The 17,621-nt window shown below is 39.1% G+C and overlaps 1 protein-coding gene across 1 annotated transcript in view; it reads left to right on the forward strand.

Moving 5' to 3' along the window:
* Positions 1 to 17,621, forward strand: part of PIK3C2G (phosphatidylinositol-4-phosphate 3-kinase catalytic subunit type 2 gamma) — a 410,949-nt gene that overhangs the window by 229,004 nt on the left and 164,324 nt on the right. Inside the window, exon 19 of the mRNA XM_043882432.1 lies at positions 15,614 to 15,794. Coding sequence (XP_043738367.1) covers positions 15,614 to 15,794 — 181 coding nt within the window. The remainder of the gene's footprint in view (positions 1 to 15,613; positions 15,795 to 17,621) is intronic.

Below are 17,621 nucleotides of genomic sequence, written 5' to 3' on the forward strand. Positions count from 1 at the left end.
AAAGCAATTTCTGTTATCTGCCCTTTGAACACTATCATACAAACTCCACTGTTGATTTCTGAGGTAACTAAAGAGTCTCATTAAAGCAAGCTCCTGAAGCTTTTCTTCAAGGATAAATTATGAATGGACAGTCCCATAGAGGACTAGATGATTTGATGGTCCAGAGTAGAAAAGACTTGGAGATCCCCTGAAGAATAACAGTAGGAATAAAAACCACCCTTAGGTTGTTACAAGCCATATTAACTTGGGTAGATAAACATTTTTTTAATTATCATAACGCATTCTTAAGAATAAATTTTAGGGTCTGACATTTTTTGCACCAACTTTTTTTTTTAACATGAGATTTAAGTATCATACAACAAGCTTTTGGAAATTCTTTGGAAATGAATGCTCTGATTGCGCACCTAAATAGATCCACCCGCCCACACAGACACATTTCTTGCTCACAAATGTACAGTAATGTTTTCTTCAGTTCAATTCAGTTCAGTCACTTTTGTGTCCTACTCTGTGTGACCCCATGAATCACAGCACACCAGGCCTCCCTGTCCATCACCATCTCCTGGAGTTTACCCAAACTCGTGTCCGTTGAGTCGATGATGCCATCCAACCATCTCATGCTCTGTCGTCCCCTTCTCTTCCTGCCCTCAATCTTTCCCAGCATCAGGGTCTTTTCAAATGAGTCAGCTCTTCGCATCAGGTGGCCAAAGTATTGGAGTTTCAGCTTCAGCATCAGTCCTTCCAATGAGCACCCAGGACTGATCTCCTTTAGGATGGACTGGTTGGATCTCCTTGCATTCCAAGGGACTCTCAAAAGTCTTCTCCACACCACAGTTCAAAAGCATCAATTCTTCAGCACTCAGCTTTCTTTATAGTCCAACTCTCACATCCATACATGACCACTGGAAAAACCATAGCCTTGACTAGAGGACCTTTGTTGACACAGTAATGTCTCTGCTTTTTAATATGCTGTCTAGGTTGGTCATAACTTTCCTTCCAAGGAGTAAGCATCTTTTAATTTCATGGCTGCAATCACCATCTGCAGTGATTTTGGAGCCCCCAAAAATAAAGTCAGCCACTGTTTCCACTGTTTCCCCATCTATTTGCCATGAAGTGATGGGACTGGATGCCATAATCTTAGTTTTCTGGATGTTGAGCTTTAAGCCAACTTTTTCACTCTCCTCTTTCACTTTCATCAAGAGGCTTTTTAGTTCCTCTTCACTTTCTGCCATAAGGGTGGTGTCATCTTCATATCTGAGTTTATTGATATTTCCCCCGGCAATCTTGATTCCAGCTTGTGCTTCTTCCAGCCCAGCGTTTCTCATGATGTACTCTGCATATAAGTTAAATAAGCAGGGTGACAATATACAGCCTTGATGTACTCCTTTTCCTCTTTGGAACCACTCTGTTGTTCCATGTCCAGTTCTAACTGTTGCTTCCTGACCTGCATACAGGTTTCTCAAGAGGCAGGCCAGGTGGTCTGGTATTCCCATCTCTTTCAGAATTTTCCACAGTTTATTGTGATCCACACAGTCAAAGGCTTTGGCATTGTAAACAAAGCAGAAATAGATGTTTACATTTATTATTTTTTTTCCTCTGAGATGTAGGAAATTCCAATTCTAAAATGGCATGGCTTATCTAATAGAAAAGTGCTTTGCAAGATATCTTCCTTACAGATTACCTGCCTCTTAGCTCAAGTACCTTTCCCAGTGATGCACTTTCAATATGAGCCTCCTCAGCTAAGTCCATCTAATTAAGAACAGTAAGTCCCCTCCATTTGAACCTTCAAGTTGCAAACTTTCAAAGATGAGAATATGTGTTCTCATATCCTGTCACATGTTAGTTCACATGTTCAGTGTACATTTTCATGTGCATATATCTTCTCCACATGGTTGTACTTCTGGGACTATTACTGTATAATGCTGTATAGAGTCTCCTGGAGGAGGAAATGGCAACCCACTCCAGTATTGTTGCCTGGAGAATCCCGTGGGCAGAGGAACCTGGCAGGCTACAGTTTATGGGGTCTCAAAGAGTCGGACACTACTGAGGTGACAGCACTAACACATTGACTGGCTACTGTCACAATTAGAAACTTCCTACTCCAACAAAATTAAATTAAAAAAAGAACTTAAAGTCTAGTAGGTGAAAGATAAAAAAATAAACAATTAAAACACCATAAAAAAAAAAACAGGTAGTGTTACAAGAATAATGGATATGGGAAAACACTTCATCCTTACAGACAGAAGACTGAACACATGCCCAAGATTGGAAAAAAATTAAGAAAGACTATTTTAGAAAAGATGCCAATTAAGTTAAACATTAAAGGACAAACATGTTGGCATATTGAAATATAATTTCAGACACAGGGGCTGGTGCAATGCAAAAGCATTCTAACCTGTAAAAACAGAAGATTCAACTTGTTATAAGTAGCACTTTGTGTTTGGGAATGGAAAAACATGAATGGGACTCAGAGACAAGCCTTTAAGATGTGGAGGAGCTAAACCACCAAGTGCACTGTCTTTTCATACTAAGGATTTTATATTTTATCCTGAGGCTACATGGCTTTTAATCTCAGGACTTTTAGAACAGGACTTATTAGACTAAGTAAAGAGAACTAATTTGAGGTGGGAAAAAATTAAAAATGCAGGTGGTAGGAAAATCAAGTACCAGTAGAGTAAGGTAATACATTCAAGAACTTAAGACCTCAATTAAATGCTGTCAGTCAGGGAAGAGAGAAGGAATTAGATTTGAGAGCTATTTAAATGGTAAACATAATGAAACATGGTAACAGAGTTGATGTTGGGATGAGGGTGAGAGAGGAATCGTGTCTCATTTTTAGTTCAGGTGATGGATGGCTGGCCATTCTCTTTGTGGAGATAAGTAATTCAGGTAAAGAAGTAGGCATTGGGAGGAATAATGATGAAATTAGTCATGTAATGGTTAAGACAGTAAAAAATCTGCCTTCATTGCAAGAGACCTGCGTTCAATCCCTGAGTTGGGAAGATCCCCTGGAGGAGGGTATGGCAATCCAATCTAGTATTCTTACCTGGAGAATTCCATGGACAGAGGATCCTGGTGGGCTGCAGTTCAGAGGGTTGCAGAGTCAGACACAACTGAATGACCATCACTTCTTGATTTCTTCACCCTCAAGGTTAAGATGCTTTAAGAAAATTTGAGAATCATATCTTGTAGACAGATGGACACGTAGGTCTAAACTGAAAAAATGACTTCTAGATTGGAAACTGTCTTACAGGCTTCTAGGGCTGCCAAATCGGAGTACCAGAGACTAGGTAGCTAGAACATTAAAAATTAAGTTTCTCCCAGTTCTGGAGGCTGGAACTCCCAAGATCAAGGTGCTTAAGCATTAGTTACTGGTAAGAGCTACAAACAGATTTTCTGGCTTCCACACAGCCCACCTTCTCATTGGGTCCTCACATGGCCATTTTTCTGTGTGAACACTTACCTGGCGTCTCTTCCTCTCATACAAACCCTAGTTCTACTGAATTAAGTCCACACTTTTATGACCCCATTTAATCTTAGTTACTTCCTTAAAGGCCTGTCTCCAAAGACAGTGACATTGAGAGTTAGGGCTTCCACATAAGAATTCAGGGAACACAATTCAGTCCGTAACAGACACATAGATCTGATGACAGGACACTCATTATTATCATTTTAGAAATGGGAAGACTAAGGTTGGAACCTCTAAGTTACTTGTGCATACAGAGAGCCTGAGAGATGGAATAGGCTTAGTACTTTTCCCACAATCACACAGTATGGTGGACAGGACAGTTATCCCTGCCTGGCAAGTACAACCTGAGCCACAGAACAAAGCAACAACATCACCTAAATCAACAGAAAATTAACCAGGTAGTTTGTGGACACCTCCTGGAACACCTCTAAGGCTTTATTGAATTTCCAAAAGGAACAGGATTAAACGGTGCTTGCCGACTTCAGGGAACACGCTCTTTCATGATGCTGAGCAAGAATGTCCCAGAAATTTTCTCAGGACATCAAACATAGCTCCAAATCTTACAGATAGCCTCCCAGGGAAACTTTAATACCCTCACAGAATAAACCACGCTATTTGTGCCTCTGAAGGATGAAGGGTGAAGCAACCACCCAGCTGTGACTTGAAACTGGGGTTCTGATGCGTTTGGGTTCTGGGGAAGCAGGGTATTTCAAAGCCAGCTTTGCCTTTAGCCTTGTAAACCAGCCCCTCCGGCTGTGTTCAAACACATGACTTGCTCACTGCACAGTGTAATGATTATCCAACTTTCACCAGAGGGCTATGCAAGAACAAAAGGCTGAGTGGTAAAGAGGATTTTTATTATTAGGTTGCTGTTCTTATGAAACATTCATATAGCAAAGGAATTGCTTTGCTGTTAAAAATTTTTTGTGAAGGAAGCTTTATGAAAAAGGTGCTTACATGGCCTTTAAAGTAACTATACATGTATTCAGAAAAAAAAAATATATATATATATATAGAAAAAGAAAACAAAAAGACTGAGTTTAGGAACTCAGTTCAGAACCATATTTTAAAATATAAGTAAGGGAAAATGTAGACATCTATTGGACTAGTTTAAAACTCCACAGACATGAATTTGAACACTAATTATATGTCGAGTAAAATTTATTTTATTTTGGCACATGTGCTGTTGGTAATGACTCCCCATTTCTCTTCTGCCACAGCTTGGCATTTATTTGGAACCACAGACCCAGTTAAGGTGGGTAGCTCAAGGCACACGGGTTGTGTCCACACAATTCATCAGGATTTTTAGGTTCCCAAGTGCAATGAGTGTTATTTTCAATACAGCATCTTTTCCCTCCACTCTCCTAGCTAGCCTCACCCAGCACCACCACTTGTATAAACAAACCATGAAAGTCCAAATCCTTTGAAATTTAGGTGTTGGTCTCACTTTCTCAAGTGAGGAAGGATAGAGCATAGGTGAGTGTATTACTTGCATTATCAAAGTAGATCCACATATCCTATTCGTTTTACTGACCAGGTGGGGAGAAAAAAGTATTCCTGCTTGTAAGTGTTTCACATGAAAATAGGTTAACAAGCTCTGATTTAAAAGTTCAAAAAATGTTATTAATAGAAGCAGAAAGGAAAATATTATTAACATCGTTTGGTGGTTTTTGGCAGGGAGCTTACACATAGCAGGACAAAATTAAATGAGGAACTTTGGAAAGAAAGAAGTCAACCTGGAGAGCATGAGACTTCTGAGGGTTACAAAACAGTAAGTAAGAGAGAGATGTTAAAGAAAAACATAATTAGAAAGAGGCAAGAAGAGAATCCTTCGATCGGTGCCTGCGCTCAAGTCGTGTCTGACTCTCTGCAATCCCATAGACCGTAGCTCACCAGGCTCTTCTCTCCATGGGATTTTTCTTAAGGCAAGAATACTGGAGTGGGTTGCCATTTCCTCCTCCAGGGAATCTTCCCAACCTGGGGATCGAACCTGCACCTACTGTTTCCTGCATTGCATGTGGATTCTTTACCTGCTGAGCCGTCGTTGTTAGTCTCAAGAGTAAATCATCAGCTGGTACCTGTGTTAGGATATCACCAGGCGGTACAAGGTGATGATGAAGAGCAAGGGCTCTGGAGTCTGATACACTTGCATTTGAATCCCTGGTCTACAGGTTGGGTGACTTTGGGCATTGTCACCTAATTATCCAATAACTTTGGGCAAGTTATTGGATCTTTGTAAACTGTAATATCCTCTGTAAAATGGAGGGAATCACGTTACTTGGAGTGCTTGTGAGAATTACCTAACAGAGCTACCGGAAATGCTTAGGAAATGCCTGGTGTAGATGTTGGGTAAGTTCATTAAGTATGAAAGTCATGGAGCCCTAGAGCTGGAAGGTATCTAACAGAACCTCACAAACTCCAACATTTTACAGAGTAGGAAAGTGAAGAGCTAAAGCACTAAGTTTCTTGCCAAAGGTGATGCAAGCATAAAATCATCTTCCAAGTTGTGTTTTAATGGTTTTTAGGACACTGTGTTAATCAGTTCAGGCTGCAGTTAAAAAATAACACAGACTGTGTGCCTTAAACAACATGAATTTATTTCTCACAGTCTGGAGGCTGGGAAGTCCAAGATTGAGGTGCTGGCCAATTTCAGTCCTCCATAAGTGTCCTCTTCCTGGCTCTTGGATGGCACTGGACACCTTCCCAGTGTCCTCACGTGGCAGAGCTCCAGTCTCCTCTTCTTATAAAGGCAGTAATCTAATTATATTACTCCACTCTCATGACCTTATCTAAGCTTAATCAACTCCCAAAGGTCCCACCTCCAATATCATCCCATTTAGAATTAGAGCTTAAATATACAAATTTTGGGGAGACACAAACATCTGTTCCATAACACACAAGCTGTGGTGCTATGGAAAGAGCCTGTTAAGAATGCAGTGTTCTTGTCATAAGGATCTTAGGCAAGTCCCTTAATCTTCCTGTTTCCTCACCTAATAAATGTGATGGGTGGGAGGGATTATCTCAAAGTGCAGTTCAGCTCTACACTAATGTGATATTATTCTCTAAAAATATGAGTGTAATTTGAAGTGAGAGATACATGTTCAGAGTAAGAAAAACAAGGAGTAATTGGGACCCCAGAACACCACAGGGGAGAGCAGGGCTAGGTAGTTTCTGGCCAAGGAAGAGCAGCAGAAGCAGTACGAATCTTGGTGGTCAGGGATGGGAGAAAACCAGAATGAGAAAAAAGGGAAATGTAATACAGGAGGACCTCATTGAAGGCTGGCTAGTATTCTGAAGTGTGCCCAGGGCCAAAAGTCCGCCTGTTTTGTTTTAGGATTAGTAAGCACATAAGGAGTATAACAGTGGGGACTGAGAGAGGTCACTGATAGCCATTCACAGCTTGGTGCTCAATTAAGGAAAGTGATTTGAATAAAATAACACTAAAGCAGAAAGTGTGTTGGCATGAGAGGAGGATGACAGAGTTTCTGCTCTCTGACATCACATCATTCAGTATGTTAAACATGTGAACAAAGGAATACCTGTGAGTGGATTGGAAAGAGTTTTATTTATTTACCTTAATCTCCCAAGTTGGGCTTTCCAGGTGGCTCAGTGGTAAAGAATCCACCTGCCAAGCAGGAGACGTGGGCTCCATCCTTTAGTTGGGAAGATGCCCTGGAGAAGGAAATAGCAACCCCCTCCAAAGTCCCATGGAGAGAGGAACCTGGCGGGCTATAAGCCTTGGGGTCACAAAGAGTCAATTTAGCTACTAAACAGCAGCAATGACATCTCCCAAGTTGACCATATCCCTTAGCAAGATGAGCGAAAAGGGCTCTGATTTCTAATTATAGATTCAAGAATCTACTCAGGGGAACTTACCTGCTCAGCATAGTTTTTTTTTCTTTCCTTCATAGCTTCCAGATAATCTTAAGAGAGCAACACTGCAGTGTAAGCGTCATCCTGATTACAAGTGTGTACATAAACTGGGTACCCTTTATGGCTAATTTTTGTTCAGAAAAATATCATTTAAGCTTATCATTAACTATGCAACTGGTCATAACTGCTAAAAGATTTTGATATGATGATAAAATATCAATTATAGTAGTAAATATATACCTCTATGTACACATATATGAAGTATTAATATCCTATTTCTTGGTGAAACAACTTTGATTTCTTGAAAACAGTTATGTGTATTGTATCACAACAGTCATCCACAAGGGAAGCCAAAATCAGCAGTGCTCTAAAAGAGCAGTCAGTGGCTGCAAGGGGATGAAGAAAGGCAAAGAGGGAAATCTCAACCAACTCCCTGAAAATTACGAGACAAGACTTCCCAGTTTTTACTCTGCATTTTGAGACTTTTTCTCTCATGCAGTGTGGTCAGTGCATTTCCTAAAGCTATATTTCTTTTTGCACTGACTCATAGGTGTTTAACTGTCTTGCCTGGCTTTATTTAAAATGGCTGAGCCTGGTATTGGTAGGTCTCCAATAAAACATTTTATTATTTTGAAAATCTACTGTTTCCTTTCACATTTCCTAATTAAAGCCAGGATAGATTCCACAGATTCCTAGGTCACTTTTAGATAGCAAACAATAAAAAAACTCTTCACCAGTTTTGTCCAATTTAAAACTTAATTTTCTTCTCCAATTTGGCATACACCTCCCCCTCATTCTCTAGCACCCCCAAGTTTTAGCTTAGGGGACTTGTGGTGGGTGGAGAATATTACCTGCTGTTTCACTCCTCTTCTTTCTGTCTTCTAGTTCTCACTTTTCTTAATTTGGAGTGGGGGACAAAGAGAAAGAGTGACCCTCGCACTCACTGAGGCAAGAAAGTACAGTTTCTGTGTGTGGTCTCTGACTCTCCATCAAGGCCCCTGTGGATTCAGTGTCAAAGCTGGCTCCCTCATGTGAGTGAGTTCCAGCCTTGCAGGATTTCCCATTAGGAGATTTTCCTTTGGCTGAACCTTTGGTGGCTCAAATGGTAAAGAATCTGCCTGCAATGTGGGAGACTCAGGTTCAATCCCTGGATGGGCAAGATCCCCTGGAGAAGGGAATGGCTACCCATTCCAGTATTCTTGCCTGGAGAATTCCATGGACAGAAGAGCCTGGTAGGCTACAGTCCATGGGGTCACAAAGAGCCAGACATGGCTGAGGAACCAACACAAGGAGTGGGATCACATTTAATTACCTGCCATGTGTTTATCTGAACCATGAGAAACTCACACATCCTTGCTTTGCCAGTTAGGGTGCAGGACTAGAGGCTGCTCCTTTGCTATCCTGTTTTTCCATCTTGGCATTGCACTCTGTTCCCTATTGACATCCCCAGGGAAAATCAACATACCCTCTTTTAGCACAGACATTTAACCTGGAAATGAGGCAATTGTCTCCCATTCTTGCACATATCTGAATAAATGGCTATCCTTGAACTTCCCTCCTCATTAGACTTTGCAGGGATGTGTGAGAATAGCAGATCCACTCTATCCCTCACTAAGCTGATGACTCATGACTCTCAAACAGCCCCTTTCCTTTAACCCCACTTGAAAATATAAAGCCCAGTAGGGGAGATGGCACTTGGTGTATCATAGCCATTTTGGGCATCTCCCAATAAACCCTGTAGAGTTCTCTGACTTCCAGTCACTTCTTCGGCTATTGTTAAAGCATAGGATAACTGCTGTCTCTTTCCTTTAATCTTCGGTCTTGATCACCAACTCCAGAGCAATAAAGGAAGTTCCATTAAGCATGCTAATATAGATAAATGCTTTCTCCTCCAAAACCCTCCCTATTCAGCTGTTGCATTCTTCCAGCTGTCACCATTAGCAGAGTTCAGTTTCTCAAACAGCTAGGTGTACTGCCTCCCTCACTTCCCTCAACCATCAGACCCTTCATCTAGTAGTGTGTTAGGTTTGTCTAGTCCTGAGTTATGTAGGTCAAAAGATTTTGTCATTGCCCTGTTGCACCCATTAGTGCATTTTCACTCAGAGAGAATCTCCTATTAGATGTTCAGACACCTGGGCTGGACAAAACAGCAGATGGTACCTAGGCCTGTTCATACTCTAAATGAGTCAAAAAGTATGTTAGTAGTAATAAAATAACAATAAGCTTCTAGCAATATAACAGAATATGCATGTCCAAATGAACCATATCAAATCATTTTTTAAGTACTCTTTTGGGCTTTTTATGATCCATAAAAACCAGTCAATTCTAAAGTCCTGAATATTCATTGATGACGATGCTGAAGCTGAAGCTCCAATACTTTGGCCACCTGATCGAAGAACTGACTCATTAGAAAAGACCCTGATGCTGGGAAAGATTGAAGGCAGGAGGAGAAAGGGACGACAGAGATGAGATGGTTGGATGGCATCACCGACTCGATGGACATGAGTTTGAGCAAGCTCTGGGTGTTGGTGATGGTAGGGAAGCCTGGCATGCTGCAGTCAGTCCATGAGTCACAAAGAATCGGACACAACTGAGTGACTGAACTGACTGAATGATCCATAAAAGAAAGTCATTTTTCTAACTTTTATAATTTTTTTAATCTAAATTAGTGTACTCAAATTGTTCACCCATCTATTTCACCAGACTTGCCTCCTTTGTTTAATTTCTTTCGTTAGATTTGCCCCCAGAGTATCCTCAGGGCTAACATTGGAGAGATTAAAAAACATATATATGCTCCATATTCTAAAGGCAATATAAACAAACAAATGAAAACAAAAGCAAAGAAAAGGGAAAGAGAAAGAGTATAAAACTTGGCATATTCATTAGTTTCCACCATGTCAACAAATAGCCCCACAGTTTCAGTGGCTTATAGCAACAGATTTATTTCTCACTTATGTACCACACAGGCTGCAGACTTACTATAGCTCTGCTAGGCTGCCCTGGACTCCACACAGCAGTGCTCGGCTCCACTCAGCATCATCTTCTCATTCCAGCACTGAAGGAACAACCCCATCCCTCACCCGCAACCCCAGCGGGCACATGCTATTCTCATGGCAGAAAGCAGAAGTACAAGACAGCAAACCAATCCACGATAGTACATTTAAAGCGTCCACATGGACTTGGGCATACATTTTATCCAGTCATAACCTCCTGGCTTAAGCAAGTCACAAGGCCAGTCCTGACATGGGGTGGAAAAGTAGATGTTGCCTCTGGGAAGACACTGGAAGTCACAGAGCAAATAGTGTAGTTGTGTAAGCTTCAGAGAAGAAAGCATGGCATTGAGAAAAATAATCAAATCTACCACACAGTGTGAACACAGTGGAAAGATTGTAAGTATGAACATATGGCATTCTGAACACACTGCTTTGGAGGTGGTAATAAATATTTGGTACATAAATTGCAAAATGGGGGTAAAATGAAGTCAGTTCATACCTTAGGGACTCTTCTCATATATTTAAGTGTTCTAAAAATGTATACAGTCTCCAGAGTATGGATTTCATTATCTTCTGAATTTATTCCCCTTTAATAGTTTTATATTCTTGTTTCAAAGTGGCTTATAGACAAATGTATGTTGCAAAATAACTATTGATTAGAAATTACATTTCAGCAGACTTCGACCATGTAATGCTCCCTATGCGCAAAATTCAAAAGAAGTTTGGTGCTATATTTCTGAAAGAGAGAATCAATATTCTAGAAATGAGCTAGTCATAGGAAACAGCTATGTTTGCAAGACAATAAAATGTATCAAGCACCTCGATTTAGGGAAATATTAAATAAATCTGTCAACCAATGAGAAGTAAAGTTATAAAGACTAAAGAGGTACATTATTTTTTACTTTTTAACAAACTGTTGAAAACTTATAGTTAATAATTCCATATCAAATATTGGATTTCAGCCTTTATATGTCCCAGGGTTATAAATACACTCAAAGAAGTCACATTCGAAAATCCAGCTATGCTCACTAAGACCTGGTCTAGGAGCACATGCCTTACCCCCACCTAAAGTAAAAACCAATAGACGCAATGGGAAGGGGAGGTCCTGGAGTGACCTGAAATCACTCATCTTCATTGTGTAGCTCAGTTTTCTTTTGAATGTTGTTTCTTCTCTTCCCTCACAGGAAATACACACGTGGGTGTGTATTTCATACATTCATTCATGTCTGACTCCTTGTGGCCACATGGACTGTAGCCTACGAGGCTCCTCTGTCCATGGAATTCTCCAGGCAAGAATACTGGAGTGTGTTGCCATTCCCTTTTCCAGGAGATCTTCCTGACCCAGGGATCAAACCGGAGTCTCCTGCATCGCAGGCGGATTCTTTACCATCTGATTAAGATATAATGCTATTGAGAACTAAGATTAAGACCTACACTGAAGGGAGTCATGAGGCAAGGAGAGCTGGGTTGGTGTGATTAGCCTGTTCTGTCCTGCTGGTAGACTGATGAAGTGAGAACTAGCTGTCCTTTTCCTGGACCTCCAGCAAGTCACTCACCATGTGATCAGAAGCATGATGTGCATGAAGAAATGGAGGAAAGCTCTAATTTCCAAGGAAAATCTCCATTTCATGCTGCTGGGGTTTGTGTATCTGAGTTCACCACTATCCCCTTAACTTAGGCAAATGCCTTTATGACATCCCAGAACAACTATGCTCTGTCATCTGTGTTATGCTTGCTTCTCTTCTTATTTTTGCCTCTCATTCTCAACACTACCAAAACCTTTAATCAGCTGGATTTTATGCATGTATTCTCATTTTAATGTTGTCATTACTTACAGTCCATTAGACACACGTAAAAAATAATATCAAGTTGAACTATTCCTGTATCTCGCCTGCACTGGGATAAACAGGTCTCTGACATTTTGAGGTTTACCTCATAGTTTGTTTGTGGTCACGTTGCCTGCATCTTAAAAGCCCAGTCTTTCAGCACCAAGTCTTATTTCCTATTTCTCAATCCCTTGATCTGAACTTTAAAAAATTATTTTTTTTAATTTGGCATAAGCAATTCTGCTTTTCCCAGTGACAGTGTCTTGTGAAAAGAGTTTCTGTAATTCTCAGGGGAAAGTGACCAGTTGTTTTCCAGTCTTACAAACAGAAGCAGCAGGTAAAAAATACCACATGATGGGTTTGCCACTTCCTGCTGGTAAAGGTCATTGACACAGAATTATGTAACCCTCCACTCAAAATTGAATAGTCCAGCTTTCTCTGAATAGATTAAAATTAAAGTACATGCTAATTTCTCTCCTCAGTTAAAATGATTGTCGCTGACAACACAGGGATAGACTAATTGACCTCTCAGGATCATTATACAACACACTATCATTTCAATTCCGCACTCTGTAAAACAACTTACAAGTTGAGTAAAAACCCACAGAGCTGGAACCAGGAGACCATGTCATCATGGGAGAAATGAAAGTTTGAATGAGACATGTTCTATAAGGAAAATAATCACAATGAAATACACTGAGTTTTCTTCACTTAAAAAAATTTAAAGCACAGTCACATAATCTCTCTACAAATCTCCCCTGCTCTGTTTTATTTTTTTATTTATTTTTTAAGGATTTTTTTTTTTATGGTGAACCATTTTGTAAGTCTTTACTGAATTTGTTACAATATTGCTTCTGCTTTATGTTTTTTAGGTTTTCGCCATGAGGCAAGTGGGACCTTAGCTCCCCAACTAGTAATTGAACCCACGCACCCTGCAGTGGAAGGCAGAGTCTTAACCACTGGGCTGCCAGGGAAGTCCCTGCTGTTTTATTTTGGACAATGAGTTAGACTGATTTTTTTCTCCCTCTTTGAACCAGTGCTCATGAAAGCAAATAGACTTCTAATAGAATAAGAATTCAGTTCAGTTCAGTCGCTCAGTCGTGTCCAACTCTGCAACCCCAGGGACTGAAGCATGCCAGGCCTCCCTGTCCATCGCCAACTCCCAGAGCTTACTCAAACTCATGTCCATCGAGTTGGTTAAGAGTATTTTGGATACAAGTAATACAATCTTGACAATTCCTATGACCACACTCCCATTCCTAAAATATATCTTCTCTTTAACTATTTTAGTAAAAAGTTGACTTCATCTGTGCAGAATAACCTTTCATCATGTATGTAATAGTCAGGTGGTAATAGAGTTATAGTTATGTTCTAAAAGTTTTAAATAATAATATCTGTAAAAACGAGTAATTCAGTATTTAAAATGTATGAGAGTGTTGGCAAGCATTGATATGGGATATAGAAATATTCTATCCATCACTTCCTTACCTTATTGAAAACTAAGTAGCCTATACAACTGGATATTACTGAAGTCCTCAAATTACTGTGAAAATCTCTGAGGTATACATGGGTAAATGCTCAGTCGCTTCAGTCATTTCCGACTCTTTGCAACCTCATGGACTATAGCCCACCAGGCTCCTCTGTCCATGGGATTCTTCAGGCAAGAATACTGGGGTGCCATGCCCTCCTGCAGGGAATCTTCCCCATACAGGGATAGAACCTGTGTCTCCTGTGTCTCCTGAACTGAAGGTAGATTCTTTACCACTGAGGCACTGGGAAGGCCCTCCGAGGTATACACTCTGCAGAAAATATCTTGAAGTTTAAGCTTTCATTTGAGGCTTTCCAATTCACATCCATACAACTCTCATTTTCCTAGAGCCTTCAAATAATGACATGATTCATTTATTATATCTGACATCTCAAAAATCCCATTGAAGGAGTAGGTAGGAAACTTTTTATTGTCTGTTATTCTCCTTACATTGAAACTATAAGTATCAATAGATTATATTTTCATCAATACATCTTTAGCACCTTGAGGTTTTTTTTAATGCCTTTCAGAAATAAGAACTATTATTCCACTCAGTTTATGTTTCCTTTGCAAAAGTAAAAGAGGTGCGAGAAGATAAGTTGGCTTCGTAAAAATGACAAGAGAGAAAGCCCTTTCCTTAAAAAAAAGCAGATTCATTCAATTAACTTTTTAACTTAAATGTGTAAGAACAGAGAATATACAACAAATGAAAATAATGTGTTTCTTAGAATCTCTGTAGCACAATACATAGTGGGCAGAGATGCAAAATTAGGAATGCAAAATGAAACTCATCTATATATATTAATATTTTGGCTTCTAGGCATTTAATCCTTTTTTTCAGCATTCCATTCTCATAACTTTCTTCTAGTTCCTTGAATGATAATTTTTTTTTAGAAGAGAAGACTAGAGACAAGAATTAAAGAATCAGTCAAAGATAGGTTAACATTTAAAGGAATCAGTCTTTTTTACTTCATTGTTTTAGGGCATAATAAAAAGTAAAGCTGAAGCATATTGGGATTAGTTTCAAGGAAATAGAAATTGTCACATGGCAGAAAGAGTAATCCAGTAATTGTCACTGTTCCATTATCTCGCGAAGTGTCCTTCCCTTCTTTTGTTCTGTGCTTCCCGTGTTCATGACACCAGCAGACTGCCAGTGAGAGAAGTTGGCTTGGGGAGACTGCAAGATACAGCTGAACTAATGTTTTTTTACTGACTAGTACATACTTTGAGCTAAGCCCTTTTGAATTAGAATCACATTAACTTTTTCTATATTCTGTATAATTCTATAGGTTCAGAGATATTAATTTTTTTTTAACCTCAACTGGTTTAAGTAAGTAGCCTAAGTTACTTGGAAGTTGTAGGGCTAAGATTTGAATCCAGAAATACTTGAAAGCAAAACGAAACAACAAAAAAAGCACCATGTTCTTGCCTTTATGGTATCTTCCTCCAGGTAATCAAGGGGAAGTGATGGAATAAAGAGCAATACATAGATATATGACAGTGTGGGGACATTATCTATTGAAGAAAAACAGAAAAACATGGGGTTGATGGTTGAGTCACCATTAAGCATAGTGACTATTAAATACAATTTTAAAAACTTTGTCTGTATTTTAATAAGCCAAAAATAGGCTCTTAGGATAAGTTATTTGTCATAGAACTTAAGAAGCCTGAAAGAAGAAAAAGTGCATCATGAACTGAAATGAGGAATAGTGGGTCTGTTATTGATTTTTCACTCTCGGAATCTGATTAACTATCAGATGAAACTTGACGACTGGCAACAAATAAACAACATTTTCCCCATTCTAGGCTGTTAAACTGCCCAAAGCCATCACACAGATTAGTCTGAAACGCACTTATTGTTCCTGCTGGAGGTGTTTTAAAAAAATCAGCTTTAGATACAAGGATTCTTTTTCTCCCTTTCCTTCAGGCTGCTAAAGGATGCACAGAATGAAGCTTATTTTAAAAGCTGGTATCAGAAGCTATTGGCTGCACTCCAATTCTGTGCAGGAAAAGCCCTGAGGGACGAGTTTGCCAAGGAGCAAAAACTTATCAAGATTCTGGGAGACATTGGGGAAAAAGTCAAGGGTGCCAGTGACCCTCAAAGACAGGTTTGTTGGGACATCAATCTTCGTGTAATGAAGTTTTGTTTTCTTTTTCATTATGATTCAATTAAGTTTGAATTTCATAACACTGAAAGTACATTCCTTGACTGCCACTTAGTCATAAGACACTTCAATCAATTCTTTTAAGTTTTTTTTTTTGTCAATTTACTATCCTAATGTTAATGATAATTTCTATCACCAGGACATGGTTTTTTAATTTAAATAGCCATGTAGCACAAACAGTACCTGACAAGAGACCAATTTCAAGGCAATTTGACTAAAATGACCAGATGAAGTAATTTCCTCAGAATGGAGGCACAGTTCAGACTCACAGAAGAAGTACACAAATGGGACTTTTTAAACACCCTTGTCCAAGGGACAAAATTTGGGTCTAAATTTTTCTAACTCTGCACTAATCAAAGTTACATTTTTAAAGGCATTTTTTTTTCTTGCCACAACAAATAAAGTGAAATACATGAAACAAATCAATAGTGGTATGGATAATAAGACTTTCATACTAACATCCATGGATGGTAGTCAAAATATTGTACCTCTTTCATCACTGATTATAATAAAGGACCTGGCTGTTCTTTTTCTTGATCTAATGGAAGAATACTTGCTCTTTTTAATTGTCTGCATTACTAGTTCCCTTCACTGTTACAGACGATTAAGTAGATTCTCTTAAGTTCACATTCTAGATGTAGAGAGATAGTGAACTTCCATTCATTGGATTAAGAATATAATTCAATAACAAGTACTTACTATGGTCTCAGAGTTAAGGATAGAAAGATGACTAAACCATGAATCTTGTCCTCAAGGGAGCTCATGGTCTCTCTCCAGCCACCGTTTAAAATCAACAGGAATTTTCAACAAAATGATATGAACATAGTAGGAGGCAAATTGTCCCAGAACTCTTTCCCAGCACAAGATTTTTCTTACTGGAAATATCTTCATTTGGTAGTAATGCCAGAAGCTATGCTACTTCACCTATGTAGGAAAAAATGGAAAATAAAAAGCAGAAGCATGGAATTTATTTTTAATGGGGGGCATATAATCTCTGGATGCAGAGAAGAGCCTTAAGGCACATAACATGATATGCAATGCAAAAAATATTTCTGTGACTTCTCCATGTTATTGCAAACTCATTAGTTATTGTCTAATGGTAAACAAAAAGTTGAGCATAAGTAAAATAAATTTGGTTTAAAATTTACAAACTTTGTGTATAGGTTTGGTCTTTATTTCTTATACTTTAAAGTCCCTCATGTATTGAAGATGCATACTACAGTCAGTACAGTGCCTTTTTGACCAATTGCATCAAGTTCCAAAGTGATACTGACATCATCCTCTCATATAAATGCATTTCTCTCACCTTGACTGGCTGCTCTTATGAGAACACCTCTTCACATGAAAACAGGAAAAGAAAAAAGAAGGAGGTGGGAGAAAAATTTATAATTTCTCACAAGTTACTGTAAGCTTTTTTTCTCTATTTTTTCTTTTAAAGCCCAATTAAACCTAACTATACCTGGTGAAGAGATTTTAGTTAAAGAGAGCAGAGCTTCCCCTCTGATGCTCTTCAGGCAAATCCAGGTATAGAAAAGACAAAGAGGGCAGGCAAAAAGAATCCCATTGTGGAACTTTGCCCCATTTCTCCTCCTTGTTTTTCTGGATTCTGGGAGCAGTCAATTCTGTTATTTGACCATGAGCCAGAAGTCAGAGCTGAGAAACTCTTGAGAGTTAGTCAAGCATCATTAATCTGATCACCTCATTTGTAGAAATGGACTTAAAAGAGTTTTCAAAATAGCTCAAAAGTTGTTTGTATTTTTAATTATCATT

This window comes from Cervus elaphus, chromosome 22 (genome assembly GCF_910594005.1).
Source record: "Cervus elaphus chromosome 22, mCerEla1.1, whole genome shotgun sequence".
Lineage (NCBI taxonomy): Eukaryota > Metazoa > Chordata > Mammalia > Artiodactyla > Cervidae > Cervus > Cervus elaphus.